This window comes from Crocuta crocuta, unplaced genomic scaffold (assembly GCF_008692635.1).
Source record: "Crocuta crocuta isolate KB4526 unplaced genomic scaffold, BGI_CrCroc_1.0 scaffold279, whole genome shotgun sequence".
Classification (NCBI taxonomy): domain Eukaryota; kingdom Metazoa; phylum Chordata; class Mammalia; order Carnivora; family Hyaenidae; genus Crocuta; species Crocuta crocuta.
Genome location: NW_027551570.1, coordinates 6,530,910 through 6,553,704, shown reverse-complemented (window position 1 = coordinate 6,553,704; position 22,795 = coordinate 6,530,910). Strand labels below are relative to the sequence as shown.

The following is a 22,795-nucleotide window of genomic DNA, read 5'->3' as shown; positions in this document are numbered from 1 at the left end:
GATAAACCAATACTACACTATATGTTAACTAACTTGAAGGTAAATAAACTTAAAAAAAAAAGACCAAGAAAAAAAATGGGATCAGGCACAAATAGTCCAATGCCACAAAACTCTTAATGTTTATTTATTTTTGAGAGAGAGTAAGGGGAGTCATGAGCAGAGACAGAGGGGAGACACAGAATCTGAAGCAGGCTCCAGGCTCTGAGCTGTCAGCACAGAACCCAATGTGGGGCTGGAACTCAACAGACTGTGAGACCATGACCTGAGTTGAAGTCAGATGCTTAACCAAGAGCCACACAGGTACCCCTACAAACTTTTATTTGGGCTAAGATGACCCAGTCGATAGCTTAAAAAATCTTTTCAATATGTCCCACAGCCTCAAGCATGTTTAAATGGAACAAGAAGTTAGGGCATCTGTTTATATAATTGTTTCAAATTGAACAACCATTATTTTTCCAGAAGAAGCACTGTGAGCATTGTTCTGTGAAATAAAATAACATAGAGGTGCAAAACAAAACAAAACAAAATCCCACAGACAGAGATTCCTCTGGCAGATAATCGTAAAGACAAATTATAGGATATTCCAACTCACCTAACAAGATTCCCATAAGCATAACACACAGAGTAGAGGGTAGATTAAGGACTGCCCAGTTATGAAGAAATGAGAATTTTCTGACAGACCCTGAGAAGGGGATTTTCATTTTTACAGTTTGTCCCCTTGCTAGTGTCACCAGAAACGAGGTCATCTGAGCTGGCAAGCACCATTTAGCACCATGTAACATTTCTACATTGTTACACTTAAGAAACAGAATTGGTTTCCGGCATCCTGGGGCAAGAATATGTCCAAGAAACAGAAAGGAGAGTGAATAGAAATGACAGAGCTGAGGTCCGAGTATACTGAAGCTCGCAAATTCTTTTCACCTACCATCACACTCTTTTACCGGGAACCCAAAACAACTAAGAGGGCAAGAACATCCTCACCAAAATTATATCTACATCAGACGCCAACACTGCTGAGGATCCCCTCTCAGAGAGCAGCAGTGATGGGCATTTGGGGGACATAACTGTACCCCAAGGATCACTGTCCAAATGTTAGGGAAATGCTTTTTTGAAAATAGATCATTATACCTGGAAGAGGGCTACATAACATTTGTGACCCTCTCTCCATTTTAGAGCTCAGCAAAATAAGATGCAGAAAGATGAAGAAATTTTTCCAAATGCACCTCATTATTGACGAAAGTGATCTGATTTTAACTGTTATTTGTTTACCCCCTGCCTCGCCAACCCATCCCTGTCCATACATCCTGGTGGGCAAGAAGGATGTAACAGCAAACAAGGAACTTACCCTCTGCATTTTCACCTTGTTTCTCAAAACCCAGGGTATGTAGTCTAACAGTCTGTAAGCTGTCAATTTTACCTAGTGATTCTTAGAGGCACATTCACAGCTGTGATAATAATACCTCTCACCTACAGTTTCTGCTTAAGAGAAAATTAAATGGTCTAGCACAGCTAAATTAATTAGCTATTAGGTTGAACCATATAATATTTCCAATTTTGCTGATCCAACACAGTTGAATATTGGCAATGTCACATGGTTCAGTATGACATTCCTAAGCATCCTGGTGTCTCATAATAGAGAACCACTCTTGATTTTGATAGATCATCCCTTATAATCCATGAAATGTGTTACATGGTCTTCAGTTAGAAAAGTCCAGTCAGGACAATGGGTAAATAAATTGTGGTGTATACACACACTTTAAATAGCTCAGCACAGCAGTAAAAAAGAATTAGTTACCTCTATACACAACATAGATCAACAACGAGACCAGACATTATGTTGAGTGGAAGAAGCCAGCTACAAAAGATTATATGCTGTGGGATTCAGTTGACATGAAGGTTTGGAACTACTTAAACTGCTTATTTGACTATGATAGAAGACAGAAGAGCAGTGGCTCTGGGGAGTGTATGGTTTGGGAAAACTGACTGGATGCTGAAAGTGTTCAATATCTTGAATCATGTCTTGGTCACAAAAAATTTAAACATTTATAAAAATCCATCCAGCTGTATATTTTAAATTAAGGCACTTTACTCATTTTGCTATATGGGCATGTATTTTAGAAAGAAAAGAAAAGAAAGAAAAAGGAAAGGAAAGAAAAGGAAAAAAGGAAAGGAAGGAAGAAGGAAAGAAGGAAGGAAAGGGGGGGAGAGAGAAAGAGGGAGAGACAGAGGGAGGGTGAAATGGAGAAAGAGAGGAAGGGAGGGAGGAAGGAAAGAATGGAGAGAGGGAGGGAGGGAGGGAAGAAGGAAGGGAGGGAGGGAGGAAGAAAGAAAACTGCATTCTATAGACCTTCATGATACAATTTAGCATACTGGATAAGCAAAGGCTCTGAAGACAGATAATATCAGTCTGCTACTAACTAGATATTTGACCTTTGATGGTATACTTAACCTCTTTAAGCCTCAGTTTTCTTATCTCTGAAATGGAGATAGACAGGAATACCCATCTCATATGGTTCAGGGGATATTAAATAAGTTAATGTTTGTGAGGCACATAGCACAGAATAACTACTAAAGGATGGTCAGTTGGTACCAGTAGTAACACTAGTAGCAGTCCGTAATGAGGGCCACCCCTTCCCATGCATACACATCAATTTCTAGGGCATTCCGTCCACTGAAAGACTCCCACTCCTCATGTGGTCCTTGGTGGAGGGGTAAGAAGCAGGTACTAACCCTTGCCCCTGAGCAGCTTACCAACAGGGCATCTGGGAGGTTGTGCTCTTCTGTGAAGGTGATGACTGCAGTGGTGATATCCAGTGCACTGAGCTCCAGAGCGGCAGTGTTGATGGTATCTGTATCATGGGCCCAGCCCGCCTGGAAGAAGACAGCCACCTTCCTCATGAGAAGGCCAGAGCGTACACGTTTGAATACATGTCTTGCCACAAACCTCATGGCTTCCCCAAGGCTCCTGCTGCCAGAGGACCCTTGCAGGGGGATTCTCCTGACCGCCTGCAGGAGTGCAGGCCTCTCCTTGTAGTCTGAGAAGCGAATCAGGTAGTCTGTTTTGGAGTTGTATGAAACGATCGCCACTCGGGCACCTGTTGGGCAGTTACTTCCACTTGTTTCCATCTTCATCAGTAGGGATAATAGAATGTTTCTCATCCTCTCAAAATGCAGCTGGGAGACGTCATTTGACATGTCCAAGGCAAAGACCACTTCGCTAGGGAACACAGGGCATTTGGAAACACCTTGACACAATGGATACACAGATTTAAGATTTTCTGCAATGCCTCTGAGCAGATGAAGTTTGAGATTCAAGCGACAAAGAAGACACAGCACTTACCTGTTGAGCAAGCTGGAAAGGAAGTTTTGGAGAAAATACAAGACATTGTTAGTATGTTTTCCAGGTGAGTGCTTTAACACAGAGCACCCTCACCCCAATGGCAGAGCAGGGAACTATAAAGACCCGGTGTCCCTGAAGACTGTGAGCTCTGTATCAACCCTGGACAGGCCACTTCCTGGCTTTGATATGAGCAATACATTTGTGTCACTGTTATCGAGCACTGAGGTCACTCTGTACTGAACTTAAACCTAACTAATACACTGAGATATTCTGAAACTATACACACACACACACACACACACACACACACACACATCTAAAACTATATATACTATAGTATATATATATGTATATATGTATATGTATATTTTGTATATATGTATATATGTATATGTATATTTTGTATATATGTATATACATATTTTATGGAATATATGTATGTTCCAATATATGTGTATATATATTTTATGGAAAATATCGGAAAGCCAAAAATTAAAATTGCCTTTAATTCATAATATGTATGTGTATGTATATATTTCATTGTTAATTTTGTTTTATAAAACTTGGACCTTAATATATGTCCTATGCTGAATCTTTTGTCACTTAATATATGATGAACATGTATTCTCATCAGTAAGTTTAGAGCAGTAACACCTTGTCTACTATAAATGTCTCATGATACTCCCACCAACATCCCTTTGTGATGAGCACACTTGTACATGTATCTGTGCATCTCTGTTTAATCACAGTCCTATAAAATCTCTATAATTATGGCCTTTGATATGCAGTGTCCAATTGCTCTTCAGAAAGGTAGTACCAACTGACATGCCTACCAGTGTACTTTTATACACTTTCCAAATTTAGAATTTTTTCTCATCTTAAAAGTATTTCCAAGTTGAGAAACAAGAAGAGTATCTCATTTTCACTTGTATTCTTTGACCTCTTGTGAGGTCAAATATTTTTACAGGTTTATTGCTCATTTGTATTTTTTTCTTCTCTGCATCTTCCATTCATTCATGTCTTTTCTCCCATTTTCAATCCAAGAGTTTTTTACATTAGGTTTGACAAATATGAAATATCTATGCTTGTAGATGAAAATGATTGAGACCAACTATATATATTTTGACATGACAGAGTTAAAAAGATAGGTCTTTGGTTGGATCCATTGTTTATACTGCATATATTTTTCCCCATTTTTCTGTGTACTTCTGACCTCATGGTGCTCTTCAATATAAAGGGGTTTTAACTTTTGACATGGTCAGCTTTGACATTCTCCCATTGTGGTCAAAATTATGGTATTATTCTTTATGATTTTAGGAAAAAGGGCTCCAGAATCTCCTGGACCAGCAATTGAAAGCCATTGGACATAATTTAGAGTTTGAATAAGCAGGGCCGGGTGTATATGGAGAAAACCCAAGTACCTAAATTAAGCTCTGCCAAGTCAGTGTTCTGTCTCTATTGCTAGTGAATAGAGAAATGTACATGTTACACGGCCCAAATATCCTGGAATACATTGGAGACACTAAGTAAATTCCAATCTGGGAATGTGACAAAATATTAAGATCTGATCATTTGTAATTCCATTTTTAAAACATAAATGTAAATTTAAAAAGACACATTTCCTATTGAAGGCTCACTGGTGATCCCTCCTGTTTAAATGGATGGGACAAAAATAATAAGCCTTCTCTTTATTTGTTTTGAGATAAGAAGCGCCAAGATGCAGACATGTAGGTGTGCAATGGCCAGTGCATTTCATGAGGTGCCACATTATAAGGGACTTTTTCTCCGCCATTGAGATGGCATGGCTTTCAACCATTTCATTTCTGAGACTACATTCATGAAGATTACTTACCCAAGGGGAGCCTGAGCCAAATACATTATTTTATAAGAGCTTTTCATGATAGGCAATGGCACCTCCCTAACCTCAATCAAATCCACAAGTGATTTATGTCCCCAATCCATGACCCATTCCCACTTCGCACCACTGGCCCCCATTTGAGCCTTTCCCGAACTACTTACGGCAGTTGTCTCGTATTAAATCAATGATTTCACAAGACTGCTAGAAAGATGGAAAAAGAGAAAGAAGGAAAGAGTATTTAATTTGAAGCATATTCCTTCTTAACCCCATGACTTAGAAATGTTATATGTGTGTTGTCAGTACCTTTCTGAAGGTTTTTAAGCTATAACAGAAAACCAAAAAATTGTTATAGCAGATGAAACTATCCAGCAGTTATATTTCTAGATACAGCATTTATTTAAAAACATTTAAAATGTATTTTATATACAATAAAATGCTCATATTGTTAGAGATAGGTAAAGGGGCGCCTGGGTGGCTTAGTCGGTTAAGCGTCCGACTTTTGCTTAGGTCATGATCTCGCGGTTCCTGGGTCCGGGCCCCGCGTCGGTCTCTGTGCCGAGTGCCAGCTCAGAGCCTGGAGCCTGTTTCAGTCTGTGACTCCCTCTCTCTCTGACCCTCCCCTGCTCACGCTGTCTCTCTCTCTCTCTCTCCTAGAAATAAATAAAACATTAAAAAAATTTTTTTAATTAAAAAAATAGAGATAGGTAAATAAGGGGAATTCTTTTTTATTTTTTATCTGCCTCACAAAGCAATGTAAGCAAATCTGATTTTGAAGAAGTTTCAATCCTGAAATCTTGGCATAAAAGGCAAAGAAACACCTTCAATTCTTGGATCTCTGTGCCAGCAATTCTTGGAGCAGTTCATTAGAATAATTGCCAAGACTCGGGCCCCTCACACCTCCCCTAGAATTCTGTTGTGTTCCTTTGATTTCTCCTCTCTCTTCTGTTCATCCCTTGACCCCATTACTTCCTGGTTCTCATTTGCACCCACTTCCTTCCCCCACAAAGTAGTATTTTTGTACTTGTGAGATTAAAAAAAAAAAGCATCATAATTTCTGAGATTGCTTTCAGGTGTGCCGTTAGACACAAAAACCTGTACTACACCACATGTTGGCTTATAAATACTTTATAAGCAACTTTTAAACTTTACAAAAAGGTATATAGCACAGGGGTAGTAGCCTCAAAGTCTTTTCTTTCATGTCAACCAGTAGTACTCAAAAACAACCAGATTCCTTTCACAATTTAAAATATTATTCTACTCCTTTCATTGATGTGATTCTAACATTTCAGAGTAAAGTTTACAAAGTACTCAAATAATTTATAAGAGGAAAAACTAAAGAATCTTTATAGATTTCTATTTTGTGAAAGTGGAAAGCTTTGTGTGCCAAAAGAATAAGGTTTAGAATTAAAATGTTCACGTACCATCACATCTACAACCCCTTTGGGGCCCTTGATGCCCTGGAAAGAACAGAAATTAGTTTAAAATGCAAGATTCTGAGGTACAACACATCAGTCTCCAGAGTTGGCAAAAGATTCTGAGAAAGTTACCACAGTATAGTCCACCTTATGCCCTTTACTCCTGGCCCTAGAGTTCTATCTGACCCCTTAAGAAAGAAAGTTGGATTGTCTAGGAGGTGTGTCCCAAACCTCAGAGTCCAGGACATACAGGATTATGGTACATAAGGACCCTTAGAAGATCAGGTCGTCTTGAGACCAAGCCACAGTACAGGTTCCAATTCAGGAAAAGACTTTTCAAGATCTCAGGACCATTCATAGACAATTGTAAAGTAGACCTCAGCCATTCCCTATCCCTGCTCCTCAGGCTACTCACCAATACCCTATCTCTGCTCTAGTGCTGAACAAGTCATCCCTGGAAACCTTCAGAATAGAGAAGCCTTACTGCTGCTAGCTACTCTGGAGTCTAGGTATCCTTGCTTTTTATTTAGATTCTACAAGGTAGTAATTTGTCATCTCAGGCAGATCACTATAATCTTCTCAGTCTTTGTTTTCTCAGCTGTAAATGGCCACATGCAGTCCTTCTACTTCTAAGATATTTGATTCTATGACATTGTTGGTCCTCTACAGTGAACACTAAATTCAGTGAAACCACCAGGTTCTACCCAGGACTCACTCACTATACCACCCCTCATGAAATGACAGCCTAGCCTCATAGGATAAGGCATGGCACAAAATGACAGTAGCCCCAAAGTCTTTCCTTTAATACCAAATGAACTCCCAGACAATTTTAAAAATATCTGTGGACAGGCAACATTGTTAGTCTAGTTAAGATTGTAGAAATGTCATATTTTGTTAGGATTTCCTTCTAGTATTTGCATAAATGTTATTACTTTGTTTACACTGATAAACTCACTCTCCAGTGAGTTTTATGTATTATGTATTTAGACATGTTTATAAATCTCCAGCCACTCTAACATCTTCCCAGTGTTCAGGTAAAAATATATACATTGAATAAATATACTGTATAATTTAATGTCTTCTAAAGCAAATCTGGCTCATTCACTATATGCATCTTAAATGTTCATTTCTTCATTAAGATAGTTCTTAGCAAATTCTTATTTACTTGTACCCAGGGGCTGAAAATAGAAAGAAGAGTCAATGTTACCACTGGTCCTGGAGGGCCTTGGTCACCTGGAGCTCCAGTAAATCCAGGAAAGCCAGCATTACCCTAAAAATAGCCAAACCAAAGGAGTGAGCTTCTCCTCTTGAATACAACTTGATTAAAACCATCAGTCCTATTTTAAGATACCAAGCTGTCATTATTTCTAAGCTCCAATGAGTCTACTATGGACCAGCTGATTCATGAACTGTATCAGTGGAGCAAGACACCGACACTAGAAAGGGATGGGGCTCATTATGGGAGCCATCTAAATTGTCCCCTACATACCTCATCCAAGTCAACATGTGGACATACACACAGACACACATTTCCAAACTGACTCAATACTCAGTTGAGACTCCAGGACATATAATTAAAAGAATGCAGGAAATACACATTTGGGGCCTCATATCAAGAGAAAGGAAAATTTCTTTCACTACCTTCTGGTCTTTGGAGTCTGAAAAAAGGTGTATGCTGACCGCTGTTCACTGCTTGTCTTACAAGTATTTGAACTGACACAGCATTATCTGCATGTAATTGATGCTTTATCTTTTTAAATTTGAAACCAGAGAGATAAGTTTAGCTGAGCAGAACAGTATTAGCCAGTAGCAAACCAAGTTAGATACAGACCAAATTTTTCCTTATGTTCTTGCCAATGTATGAAAATACCAATTATTGAGTGCTCAGATAATAAGTATTTTCTTTCCTCTTTTCTGCACTGAAAATTAGTCATGTCCTTTCCCCAGAAAGCCTTGCTCTCTAATGTCTATCAGCTAAACACTACGAAGGTTTTAGATATCCACAGGATTACTCTTCTGAAGAGAGCTGCCAGTGATGGCAGCTTTTCAATATTGCATCATCAGAACCTGAAGGAATGGATTTTCAATGGTAGACTCTACAAAGTACAGTGAAAGCACTATCCACCAAGATGGGAGCCACATTCTTGAGATTCTAGTCCTAAATTAACATAGAAAAATTTAAGGCTTGGAAGAATCTTAAAGAAACATCAATGTTTGCTCTGCAACTAAACAATAACCTTCTGAATGATATCTAGATTTCACACAGATATTGATATTGGATAACTGAAACTCCAACTTAGATTTTTCTGTTATTATGGTTTGATGGGCTGCATTCGCATTCATAAGCTAAGTGACAGTGGTATTAAGTGGGAGAGTGAGGTAGCCCAAGGAAGGTGTGGAATGTGCAGACTTAGGGGACAATGGTCTTCCTGCTCAGTCCATTAAGTCAACAGAAATCTATTCCTCTGATTAGTGTTATGTAGGCCTCTACAGACGTGGGGTAATTCCTTTGATTCTTACCCTCTTCCCTCTGATTCCCTTTGCCCCCTTCTCTCCTCGGTGGCCCGGGCTACCATCTTCTCCCTTAATAGAATCAAAAGCAGAGCCTTGAGTGTCAAGAAGAATAAGTACAAACAAATGACACATGCTGCGTACCAGATGCCAGACCCGAAAAGATATCTTCTTACTTGTACACCCGGAGAGCCAGGAAATCCAGGTTCACCCTAGTGTCAGAAATGAGATAACGTCTTGTTTAGTGTCATGTGATTAAGCTGTTCTTTCATATTCCTCAGAGTAAAAGAAATTATAATTTTGAGAAAACAGACTCAAAACAGGTGCCAGGAAAAACAACTAGAGTGACAGTTGTTATCTTGAGCTACTCCCAAGTGACCATGTTTATTTCTGTAATTCAATAATAACAACTTGCAAATGATTTTTATAAATTCTTCCCCTTCCTTAATATATTATGTAATGGAACTTCCTTCCTAAACAGTTTTATCTGTTGGTCTAAATAACCAGAGGTCTGATCTAATGGAAACCAAAGGAAAGGGGATCAGATTGACTGGTGGGAAGCAGGTGTTCATTGTCAGATCAAAGGCACATTATAAAGCAACTCTTCATTCAACAAATATTTATTTAGCACCTACTATGTGCCAGGCACTTTTCTAGGCACTGGGAATTCAGCAGTGGACAGAACAAAGACCCTGCTATCATGGAACTTAACTGCTAGTAAGGAAGAAATGTATGTTGGGGAGACAGAAATGCTATTCCAGAAAGGAGATTAAAGGATATAGGATATAGTTGGGGTCAGGAAGTGGGTAACTATTTTATATAAGGTGGTCAGACAAAGCTTTTTGGTAAAGGTGGTATTTGGGTAGAGACCAGCATAAATCAAGGAAGTCAGTCAAACAGGTATCTGGGAAAAGAGCATTCCCAAGCAGAGGGAAGCGTGTGTTAAAAACCCTGAGGCAAGAATAGGAATGTGTGCTGTGTTTGAGGAGCCCTGAAGCAGAATGGAGGGAGGGGAGCAGGAGAAGATAAAGTCAGAGAGTTCACAGAGGGACCAGATTATATAGAATCCTACAGGCCATGTTAGCAGTGGGGTTAATTCTGAATGACATCAGGAGGCACAATTGGACTTCGAGTAAATGAATGACATGATCTCCCTATGCATTTATAAGATGGCTCTGGAGGTACCTGACTGGCTTAGTCAGTATAACATGTGACTCTTGATCTTGGGGTTTCAAGCTCAAGTCCCATGTTGGGTGTAGAGTTTACTTGAAAATAAAATCTTTATGAAAATAAAGATTTATTTTATATTATTTATAAAATAAGGTTCTGGCAGATACCTGGAGGACTAACTAGATGTGGCAAGAGTAGAAGCAGGAAGAACATTTAGGTGGCCACTGTAGTAATCCAGGTGGAAATCATGCTTGCTTGGCTCAAAGGCTGGCAGCAGTGGTGTGAGAAGTAATGAAAGGATGCATGTATTTGAAGGGAGAACTCGCCATTAAATGGAGGGGGATTAAATATAGGGGATTAAATATAGGGGGTGAGAGACAGACACTTATTAGAGATGGATAAATGTCTGCCTTGAGCAACTGGCAGGAGAGAAGCTCCACTCCCTGAGATGGGGAAGGCTGGAGGAGAGGCAGGTTGTCAGGGCAATGGTTTTGGCTGACCAAAGGATTAGTGTTAATTCTTTGGTTAATAATGTATTGTAGTTATATTATTTTATTTTATAGTAGGCTGCACACCTAGTATGGGGCACAACATGGGGCTTGATCTCATGACCCTGAGATCAAGACCTTAGCTGAGATCAAGGGTCAGACATTTGACAGAATGAGCCACCCAGGTGCCCTTGTGGTTATAGTTTTAAAGAATTTTTTAGAGATGCAACTTGAAATATTTACTCATGGAATATATCATATCTGGGATTTGCTTCAAAATAATTGGGAGAAAGATATACATGTGGTGGGGTACATATAAAACAAGATAAACTGGCCAAGATTTTTCATTGTGTGAGCTATGTGATGGGCACATGGGGATAGGTATCATTATATTAGTCTCTTCACTTGTATGCATGTTTGAAATTTTCCATAATCAAAGGTTAGCAAACAAAAGAAGAAGAAGGAAGGAGAAGAAGGAGAAGGAGGTTGCTTGGGGACACGCTAATTTTAAGGTGGAAACATATTTAGAGTTTAAGAGTGTGGTCCAAGCTGGAGAAATACACTGGAGATCACAGGATAGATGATACTTGATGCTATGTAACTGGATAAGGTCACCTGCAAAGTAAGTTAAGAGGGGAGTAAGAGAAGTATAAGGATAGAGTCCTGAGTTTTCTAATATTTAGAGGTCAAGAACATTCAAAAGAAACCGAGAAAGAGCAGCCAGCAAAAAACAGGGGTGTAGGGTGTTCTGGAAGATGAGAGAGGAAAGGTTTCAAGAATAAGCTCCTGATCACCTTTGTCAAATTCTGCTGAGACATGGAGTATCATGCAGGCAGAGCAGTGACCAATGGATTCAGCACCATGGGTTTCACCTTGACTAAAGTGGGTGTAGTTGAGCAGGCAGAGCCAAGGGTGAAGACTCAATTGTTGTCAGTGAGAGAGAACCAGAGGCAAGAAAGTGGAGTTTCTCAACCTCGGCACTACTAACATTTTCGACCTGACCATTCTTCTTTGTTGTAAGGGGCTATCCTGCGTTTTACAGGATGAAAAATCCTATCTCTGGTCTCTACTCACTAGCTGCCATTTGCATCTCCTCCCCTAGTGTGACAACCAGAGCATCCCCTAGAGGGTAACATCACCCATGGGTGAGAACCACAGATCTAGACCTACCCCTTCAAACAGTTTTGCCAGAGAGAAAAGCGACAATGGGACTGTGTAGTTAAATGAGGACTTTTTATTGTTTGTTAGAGAGGTGATATTCCCACTCCTTTGTATACTGACAGGAATGATCTATGGACAGGGAAAAAAAATTACAGAAAGGAAATGCAGAAGGGAAAGGAGCCAAGACCTTAAGGAAGCAAAAGGGGAACAGAATGGAGCCCATGAGAGAAGGGATCAGTCTTAGATGAGGACATGGACTCTTATCCATAGCAGGAGGAGGGAAGGCAAGGCACAGAGTAGTGGTGGATATACTTACAGGTCCTCTGCTTACTACTCCCATTTAATTAATGAAGCAAGAAACACAATCATCTGCTGAAAATGTGGAAGAGAAAGCAGGTCTTGGAAGTCTGAGGAGAGGGGAGCAGGTATGTAACAATCAACTCAAAGAAGAGAATGAACAGAGAAGGGAATGGTAGCCAGCTGGCCAAGCAGCAATAGGGCTATTTAAAGTGAGGACATTAAGCCTTGCCAGGAAAAACCCATGCAATGCGGGCTGAATCTGGGTGTTCCACAGTGTTAGCCACACCACAATAAGCATAAGCTGCCCTTGGATTTAGAACCAGGGCTGATATGTGGCTTAAAATGTGGACATTTGAGGGGTGCCTGGGTGGCTCAGTCGGTTAAGCGTCTGACTTTGGCTCAGGTCATGATCTCACAATTGGTGGGTTCAAGCCCCGCGTCGGGCTCTGTGCTGATAGCTAGGTCAGAGCCTGGAGCCTGTTTCAGATTCTGTGTCTCCCTCTCTCTCTGACCCTCCCCTGCTCACACTGTCTCTGTCTCTGTCTCAGAAATAAATTTTTTAAACAAAAGTGGACATTTGAGGGGTGCCTGGGTGGCTCAGTCAATCATCCGACTCTTAATCTCGACTCTGGTCATAATCTCACTGCTCCTGAGATCAAGCTCTACATCTAGCTCTGTGCTGACAGCATGGAGCCTGCTTGGGATTCTCTCTCTCCCTCTGTCCCTACCCTGCTCCTGTGCTCACTCTCCCTCCCCCCCCCTTCTCTTTCAAAATAAATAAACTTTGAAACCGTGGGCATTTGAATGCTACCCAGAATTCCCCTGCTATACAAACTTTCCCCTAAAGGAGACTTTATTTGCCAGGATGGTGCTCCAACTGGCTAGCTTCTATATTCAGCTCTGTCTCTAAGCAGCTGTGTGACCATCAGCAAATTACTTCATTTCTCTACATCTCAATTTTCTTATCTATAATATCAAAGAGGCTGAACTAGATGATCACTGAGGTATCCATTGTCCATCATTGCACAGATATTTACTAAAAGCCTACTACGCTTTGAGCATGTATACCCATTAATTATACTAAGGGCAATATCCTGATCAATAAAATGGCAACAGTGTCACCAATAGAACTGCAGAGAAGCCAGCCCAGAGTTAAGTAGCTGGACATCACTAAATATCCTAGTGATTTCTTATGTTGTGAAGCAATAAATGGTAACTTGCAGACTGAAGCACTCAGAAAAACTGTGGCTATTCATATTTGATTTGTTCAACAATCTTCATGTAACTTCCATTCTTTAAAGCTGGTCAGTAACCTATAAACTATATGTTAAGGTACCGTATTATTATAAGAGTAGAAATACTCAAATATTCTTATTGAGTACCTACTCTGTGGAAGGCTCATTCCAGCAATACAAAATTGAGTAAGAGGCAAACTACGGTCAAGTTCACAAAGTGGGAGGTAGACAAATATGTAGGGATAAATTTCAATATAACCTCATTAGAAAGGGGCTACTATAGAAATGTAACCAATGTACATGAAAAACAGAGTAGAGGGCAACTAAATCTGTCCATGAAAGTCCAAGAAGGCTCCCACAAGGCGAACTTGATATTTGAGTTGGTCTGAGAAAATGTGTGAAAAAATTCCAAGGGAGAGAGATGGGTAGGGACATGCCTAAATAGAGGCAAGAGTGTTTGCAAAGGCAAGAAATTAGGAAAATTCCTGGCTGGGGTAGAAATATCTGACACAAGTTGAAGATGAGGAAAAGAGTTCAATTTTTAAACAAGGCAGTAACAAAATCAGCTTTTATTTTTTAAGGAGGGAATTCTGGCAGCTATAACATGTCATGTGCAGCATTTAGAAACCATATCTGGCATACCACTTGGATAATAAGTTTTATTCTAGTAAAATTTTTAAAAAATCGCCATAGTAGTTTAGTTCCGAATACTCTGTAAGATAACCCTCACCTTTTTGCCTTTCCTTCCTGGATGTCCATATCCATCTGGACCAGTAAGACCCTGAGAAAATGACACAAGATGAATGGTAGTCATCCAGATCAATACTTGGTTCATAGTATTATCTGAGTCCGTGGATTAATCAGTGGTGCTAAGTGGAGAAGGCAGAGGGGCTTGGTGGAGGCTTATACTGTATCATAGGATAAATACTAGGCTACTTTTATAGGATAAGGAGAGGATAAGGATTTAAAACTTTAAAAGACCCTGATAGAAGCACTTTTTTTTTTTTTTCAATTTTAACTCCTTCCCCACCAAGATTCTGTACCTCACCAAAATGGTACCACAGTTGTAGGAAGCCACATCACTGTACAAAATCCCTCTTGGGCTAAACTTCTTTTTCTTCCAGGATAAAGTAACAATGGAAGAGGCTCTAGAATTTGGTAAGTCTCTAGAGATAAAATGAAACTTATGGGGGGAAAGACTGGGATGGAGGCAATGTAGTCTAGTGAATAAGTACATAGGACGTATACCCAGACAGACCTGAATTTTCATCCCAATTCCAACACTGGTTGGAAACAAGCTATTCAACCTAAGTTTCAGCTTACTCATCTGTTAAATGGGGTAAAATGTACAGAGCATGGGTGCTGGGCAGATCAAATGAGATTATGCATGGTAAGCACTTAGCACAATGCCAGCTTAGAGAAAGGACTTGATAAAGTGGTCAATATTCTGCTGCTGATGGTGGCAGTAGTAGTGGTGATGTTGGCAGAGGAATAGTAATGGTGGTGGTGGTGGTGATGATGATGGTGGTTGTAAAGGTGGTGGTAATGATGTGGTGGCAGTGGAAGTGATCGGTGGTAGTGGAGGTGGTGGTGGCAGAAGTGATGGTGGCAGTAGGGGTGGTGATGGTGGTGGCAGTGGGGGTGGTGGAGGTGATTGGTAGTGGTAGAGGTGGTGGCAGCAGGGATGGTGATCTTGGTCATGGTCATGGAGTTCATGGTGGAGGTAGTGATAGTGGAAGCAGCGGTGATGGCAGTGATAACAATTATGAATATGTTGATGATGCTACTGGGATCTTAGCATCTGTATGTATACACGGTGAGCTTCCTATGACAAGTAGTGAATTCAGAACCTTTTAGGTGCCCCTTGCTGAATGGACAAAAACTGCACCTAAACCAAATAGTCAGCTGAGAAGGAAAATTTTAAGTTTTAAGCCACAAAGATCATTCCTACAGCCTAGAGGGAAAGCTTGAAATATTAGAAAGTGACAAAGAATAAGATAAAGAAGTTTGCCCAAAATGAATTGTTTGGGGACAAAAAGGATGCAAATGAGGTTCATTTGCTGTTACTCCATCTTCTCTGCTGAAGGACACACACAGCATCGGGCACCTACAGACTTCAGAGATCCAAACTGTCTATTTTGAGATAACCACTCTGACATTCCTGAAGTGACACCTTCCAGAAAGGCATTGCTCCCCAGTTTTGTCTGTCCCAAGGAGAGACCGGTAGGAACAACCTTTGCATTATTTTAAACCACGAAATTATAAAAAGTTTAACAGTGTTAACTTCATCATCTGAATTGAGTGTAGATGCAGAACACCACTTGCCCCATATTCCTTTTGACAGTAATCCTGTTCTATTTTTCCCTTTACACATTTAATTTTAAGCTTTTTGACCTGCTTTTTCCTTCTCCCCTTGCTAACAAATGCAATTTCAATGCCGAGTGCAAAACAATGGCAGGTCGTTCCCACTGTTGATGAAAGAAATCTCAGGCATGGGAGCTGCGGGACAGACATTTCTTCTATCATAAAGCTCATTCCATTAAAAGGATGAATTGGAAATAGTCATAAAGTAACTAACTGGCTGTCATGTTCAGAGGGATGGCTAAGGTCTAAATGCATAGCCCTGTCTCTGGGAGCTTTATCCATTGAAGTAAACCCTTGATGATCCTTGGTCTCCAAAGGTTATTTCTATGCTCTGGGAAATTGAGGCCATGCACTTAAAAGTTTGCAATTCTGACTGCCTGCCCCATTTGTTTCCCTGGAAAAACTGGTTCATTGAACATGTCTGTATTGCAACAAAATCTAATGCTTAAAAAACATCATTGTCAAACAGAAGAGGCTCACTGGCACATCCCTCTTCCACAACATGTGAGGAGGCAAAATAAATCTGGAGACATCTTTAGGTTCTTTGTTTATAGGAGGAGTTTGAGAACCCTTGATTCTTTAGATTCACAACAGCTCTGGTGATCATATCATATTTGTACCTCAAGTATTCGTCAAGAATATTCGAACTTTGTGTGAAACAAGAACAAATAACAAAAAGAAATGCAGTCAAGAGTCCAAAACAGAGAAACAAGACTTACAGGTTGCCCTCTGAGTCCTTGTTGACCCCGTAGCCCTGTGGCTCCTGGATCACCAAAATCTCCCTTTTGTAATAAAAGGTAAACATCCAATTAATTTTCTCCTGTGACTTCATGCAGTTTTATGTCATTTGCCTTAGAGATTTTACCTTCACCCTTTTCAAGTCCTTTTGCCATCACCATACAGTCTAAGGTGAGTATCTTCCTCTAGACTTTGTTACACAGAGACTGCTAACAAATATAGTAGAGGTTTTGGCACTGAAAATTAGAAAAGCCAGGTATATTGCATCTGTGACAGAATTTTATATTTTTCTGGCTTTTTCTAGGTGTGAATGTAAGAATCTATATTTGTAGTGAATCCGTATATTTATCTATTTATGGATATGTCTTTGCCTACTGATATAGGTGGCCATCTATCTTTCTATGTATCAGTCTATAGGTCTTTCCTTCTTTGTATCCATCTGTCCAGCTATCAGGTATGTCAATACCATCACCAATGATACCAGAAACTCACACTGGAAATGATCACATAAGGAGAGATTCACAGGAAAATAACCAAGTTACAATAAAAAAAAAAAAAGAGGTGTTCTCTGACATTTACCTTCATTCCTGTTGGTCCAGCTTTTCCTTTTGAACCAATTGGCCCTGGAGGCCCAGGAACCCCCTGCAACAAGATCACAACTAAAATCACTTCAAGGTCCACAAAGTTAACTGTCTGACTCTCTTGTTATTATTGACATGGTCTGGAAATGCTAATATACTCACAAATCACCTTTAATGTTCTATACAATTAACTGTATCATTCAACATATAAAATGCTTCATAGACACATTTAACCTTTGGGCTGGGGGTGGGGCGGGGGAGGAGGCGGTAGGCGTTCTGTGTAAGAGGCCTCATCTACCAACCTCTGAGCACTAGAGCCATGATCTGGCTACTAGAGAGCAAAAAGTCATTTGATGAAGAGATCAGGAAGACAAACACCTGGGCTTTTACGAGCTCCAAATAGAAAATTATCAAATGAGAATGAAAATAATACAATTGGTTACAAGGCTAGACTTTTTTTGATCAAGAGAGAAGAAAAACAGAACTAGGACATAGGCCATCCTGGAGCTGCTATTTTGAATCTCCAGATCGAGATGCTTATCCCTAATTTAGACCATGCTGCTCAGAATTTAAGCTATGTCAAATGCTCTCATCATTAGGAAGCCACTCCTGATCATCTGCCTCAAAGAGGTCTGACACTTCTATGAACCGCTGGGAGTCTAGGTCAGGAGTAGAAAGGGCACTAGAAAGAAGGAAGCTGGAAGCCGTTCTTCCATGTACTACTCAGATGACAAATCACTTTTAATCCCTTTGAGCCTCAGTTTCCTTATCTATAAGAGTAATGCTTCTTTTTATGCTTAGGAGGAGCAAATTAATCATTTATACCTCTGTACAGCTCTACTTTTTCTTGTACTAAAGGTAAGGCACTATGAGTTTGTGTTAAACATCCTTGGGGCTGTAACTCAATCTCATTGATCACCATATTCCCAACATATACCTAGAATAGAAAAGGGTACAGCCAATGATCAAGTTACCTATTTCTAGAATCCCCTGATACCTACCAATCCCAGAGCAAACGGTGTAGCTTTATGTTATTTGTCCAAGAACACTCAGGTATATGAACTAGCCTCTGTTAATGAGCAAACTTTGCTGTAGCTTTTAGTTTTTCAAACGTACCTTAGCACCCAGTAAACCTTTTGGTCCAGAATTTCCTGGTTGTCCTCGTCTTCCTCGTGGTCCCTGGTCCAAAGATGAAATTAGAATTCAACCAATGTTTATGGAGCAACTTATTTCCCATGTAACCACAAAGTCATCTTGGTCACCGATGGGAGCACAAATCAAGGTGCCCTGACCCATCACGATCACGTATATTGCACTTTACCCAGCAGCACCTGCACTGAAGCAGCCTAGACTCACTCCATCTGAAGCACCGGATGTGAGCCTTCAGCATCTATATTTGTGACCACCTCTGCAGTTGAATCTGATGAACCCTAAAATTTCAGAACATTGCTTTTGTATTTTAATACGCCCAACTAATTTTAAATCTTAAAAGGGAATGAGAGGGGCTGCTAGGATATTGGTCTCCTTTGGAAATTCAACCTTTTCTGTAAATACACAAGGGCTAAGGACAAGAGAGCACATTTTGATTTTATCAAGAACCAACAGTACTTTGAAGCAGCCCAATCTCACTGGGCACAGTACTCATTTTCTCCCCAATCTATTTAACTGTACTGGTTTCCACACTAATTTTTCTCCAGCTTTTCTGAAAAATGCTTTCCTATTAGAAGCATTGATCACGGCTTCTATACTCCTCGGTGAGGTATTATAATCATCTATTTAAATAGAGCATCAAACTCACATCCCAGTGGGAGGTGAAATTAAAGAGAGGTTTTATTGATTATCTTGCTCATGGTTCATGAAACAACGTGTTCCCCTCGCACTCAGCAGTATGATAAAGTGAATATAAAAGAGAAGGCCAGGACACAACAGTAGTCGGGGGTCCAAATTTTAATTAAGCCAGTTATCAAAAGAAAGGCAAAAATGTATCTCTCAGTTGTTTTCACCTATGTTCAGACACTGTTTTCTATCATAAATACAATCCCTAATTACACTCTGATCACCCATTTCTTTCTTTAGTACCTTTGTCAAGTCGAAAAACAACAGAAACCTTTCAAAGTTACTGCCTGACACTCATAGAATTTTTAAGGTTATGGAGAATGATTCAGTGTGTTAGTAAAATTTGTTGCTTTAAAGTTCTTCCATTTGATATTTGGGAACAATTTGGCTTTCAAGAGAAAGATGTGGAACATGTTCCAAAAGGATTTACAGAATGACAGATTTGGGTTATGCTTAGAAGATTCCAAAAGAACGGACGGGAAAGTATAAATTTCCAGTTATCGCTGAATACTTTACAACACCCTGCTTGGGGGCAAGACTCTTCCTTGCCTGAACATCCTTCCTGAATGTCCTACACCTATCACCAAAGTGACTTATGTGTAACAGATACTCAAAAAACAGTTTGCTGATTTTTCATGTGAAATTGAGCAAACTTTTAATGAATTAAGTACTATTTGAGTAAATTGAACACACAGCTTCAGAGGTCATTACGAACACAGATTTTACAACTAGACTTCCTGAGTTTGAATCCCATCTTTATCATTTACTAACTGTGTGAGTTTAGCCAATTTACCTTACTTTTCTACCTCCTATCCATTTCTCTCTGTAAAATAGGGATTTAAAAAGCCCATTAAAGGATTAAGTAGGTTCATACAAGTGCTTAAGGCCATATTTAAGACATCCTAAGAATTCCATAAATATTGTTATTGGGGTTCAACCAGGAGAGAGAGAGATACAATTTGCTTGGGAGAGACCCTGGGAAAGAGATACCCAAGGCTATTCTGACATATGTTAAATCCCCATGCAAGAATCTAAGTTATAATTTCAATTTGCACTAAAACCAACTTCACTGATACAACCTGTGAGCCTGAGTATCCAAGCTCTCCCTGGAAACCCTCTTCACCGGATTCTCCACGCACACCCTGTTAAAATGAACAAAAATTAGTGAGTTCACCAGGCATCCTTAGTGTTCCTGTTGAAGTCAGTCTTCTCTGCAAGATGTCACTTGAAAGCCACAAGAGAAAGACAAGGAAGATTTGATTGTCTGTGCTCAGTTCTCTTAAGATATGAAATTGGAGAAGATATGGGGAGGGGGCTCTACTTATGTTGGAAAACCAAATTTTTTTTCCTGTCTTTGGATGTCTCCTTCCAATGTCTTAGCTAGTGATAGAAGAAAAAACAATTTGTCTAAACAACCCATTTTACATAATACCTCCTTCCCAGAAGTCCATCCATTCCTTTGAGGGATATGGGCTAAGTATTCACTGATGTTAAGGACCGTTATCCCATGTAAAGAAACTCATAATGTTGAACACAGCAACAACTGTGACATTCTGGAGAAAGGCAAATGAAGCCACATGGAGAAATGGCAGAAAACTGACTTTAAAACCCTACAGATTCTTAAAATAAAAACAAAAATAAAAATAAACCCTACACACCTTATAGGATTAAGCTGGCACTCTGGGCAAAAGGTGAGCTTTTAACATGATTCATCTAATAATTTACTTAATTTCTCCCTCAAATTAGTAGTTTCACTTCTACAGAGAAGATACACTTTCTAAGATCGAATATAATACCCATTTTGTGAATTATTCTGCCTTCTTTTTCATGTTGTTCATGTGTTTGGAAAGTTACTAATTATTCACAGANTGGGAAGCACTTTTTTTTTTTTTTTTAAGTTTTTTGGTAGAGCATGGACGTGCACATGAACAGGGGAGAAGCAGAGAGAGTGGGAGACAGAGAGTCCCAAGTCCCAAGCGGGCTCCCCGCTGTCAGCACAGAGCCCAAAATGGGGTTTGAACTCATGAACTGTGAGCCAAAACCAAGGGTCTTCTGCTTAACTATTGACTGCGCCACCCAGGCGTCCTGTGAAGCACTTCTCTTAATCATCATCATCTTATTCTGCTCTTTAACCGTTGACTTCTAGATTTATAAACATAGCTAAGTTTTAAAAAGACTGGTAGCTAGAAAGTTTGAAATAGGTTGTGAAAATCTTTGCATGTCACATTAGTGACATTCACAGAGCAACATTCTGAAAACAATTTTGTTCTATATAGCCAAGTTCAAACTCTTTTATTGTACTTCCATGCCTATACATTTACATTAGGGAAATCATTTCAGCAAAGCAAAAGCAGGAACAGAACAAAAAACCTGTAATAAAGATTTTCTTTTCATCACTGACCATGATATCCAAAAAAAAAAAAAAATTATCTAAAGCCTTAACATAAGAATCATTTAGCAAATCATTGGTCTTCTATAGAGTATTCTCTAATATATTAAAATGATAAGGTGAAGATTTACAAACAGAAAAGCAGACCTTAAAATAATATATCCATTATAATAACTCTGATTATCTATCTAGTACAGGAAACACACAAACATGAAAATAATTGCAGGAAGCTAGTGGGCTTACATATACTTTTAAAAATGATATTCTTAATTTTATCATAATTAACAAATTAAAGTTTCCCCTTATTACCAAAATAATCTATGCACTGACTTTTTTGCCATAATACAATATTTTCCCTAAACAAAATCTTATTTAAAATTTCAACTTATTATGCATCTTGTAGATGCCAGCATATCATATTTTATAGACAGAAATGAGCCATATTTTCCCCAGATTCAAGGGATGCTGTAATTTAGGATTCAGCACCTCTGTAAACTATATTTTTCCAACACTACTTGCTTATCTTTAGCAAGTTACAGCCTTGAAAACATAAACGAATCTATGTGACTGATGTTCCCACACTAGGTTAACTAGCAAACTATTGACGTGTTAGATAAGCCCACTTTACCCTGAAGTTTGTAAATAGTTATGATTTTACCTCTTATTTAAAAAATCAAAGTTTGAAGAGGAAAAGAGCAAACAACTATGGTGGTTCATTAAGATTACAATGTGTTCAATGGAGAGGCTTCCTATTAAAGATAGCAGTTTGCGCACATTTTTCTCTGCTCCCAAAATGAGAGGTTACAGTTCCACAATCTTTCCCAGTAAGAAAACAGGGCAGAGGCCCAGGCAGTAATCAGTCTGAATCAGAGTAGCAGGTGTAGAGGGCCAGGAAGGAGAAATCCAAGAGAAATAAACCTCATGTGTTCAAATATACTAGGAGGTTACCAGTTTTGTCAAAGAGCTTTATAATTAACTGGTAAAGTTAATTTAGAAAGCAAATGGGGAGAAAGTAGCCCAGAGAAAATAAAAGTTATATAGCTGCAAATAATATTTACTTAGTAATTGTATGAACAATGAACTGTCTTGACCAAAAGTAGCGAAAATAAGTATATTGCAAGGATGAATTGGGGGAAGTGTAAGAAGAAGGAGGTGGACAGGTTAAGAAAAGTCTTTATCCCCCCCCGAGCAAGAAATCAATAGAAAAACATCCCAAACTGAAAACCGAGAAATACCAAAGTAACCATGCTGTTTAGGAAAATGGCAATAATACCAGAAGGAATTAGCCCACAGAGATGCAAGTGAGTGCTCTGGAAGAGCTGGGAAGAATGGGCAGGGAAATAATGCAATTTGACTTTAAATGTATGCACAGGCTTCACTATGATTTAAGTAAAATTGTAAAAGAATAA

General features: G+C 39.4%; 1 protein-coding gene across 1 annotated transcript in view; it reads right to left on the bottom strand.

The window, feature by feature from the left end:
* LOC144220567 (collagen alpha-4(VI) chain-like) overlaps window positions 1–22,795 on the bottom strand; it is a 128,547-nt gene that overhangs the window by 22,605 nt on the left and 83,147 nt on the right. The window contains exons 21-32 of the mRNA XM_077750876.1: window positions 20,077–20,139; window positions 18,278–18,340; window positions 17,160–17,222; window positions 16,562–16,624; window positions 14,209–14,259; window positions 9,301–9,336; window positions 9,134–9,196; window positions 7,821–7,883; window positions 6,620–6,655; window positions 5,360–5,399; window positions 3,341–3,352; window positions 2,752–3,245 (exon numbers count right to left, since the gene is read on the bottom strand). Coding sequence (XP_077607002.1) covers window positions 2,752–3,245; window positions 3,341–3,352; window positions 5,360–5,399; window positions 6,620–6,655; window positions 7,821–7,883; window positions 9,134–9,196; window positions 9,301–9,336; window positions 14,209–14,259; window positions 16,562–16,624; window positions 17,160–17,222; window positions 18,278–18,340; window positions 20,077–20,139 — 1,047 coding nt within the window. The remainder of the gene's footprint in view (window positions 1–2,751; window positions 3,246–3,340; window positions 3,353–5,359; window positions 5,400–6,619; window positions 6,656–7,820; window positions 7,884–9,133; window positions 9,197–9,300; window positions 9,337–14,208; window positions 14,260–16,561; window positions 16,625–17,159; window positions 17,223–18,277; window positions 18,341–20,076; window positions 20,140–22,795) is intronic.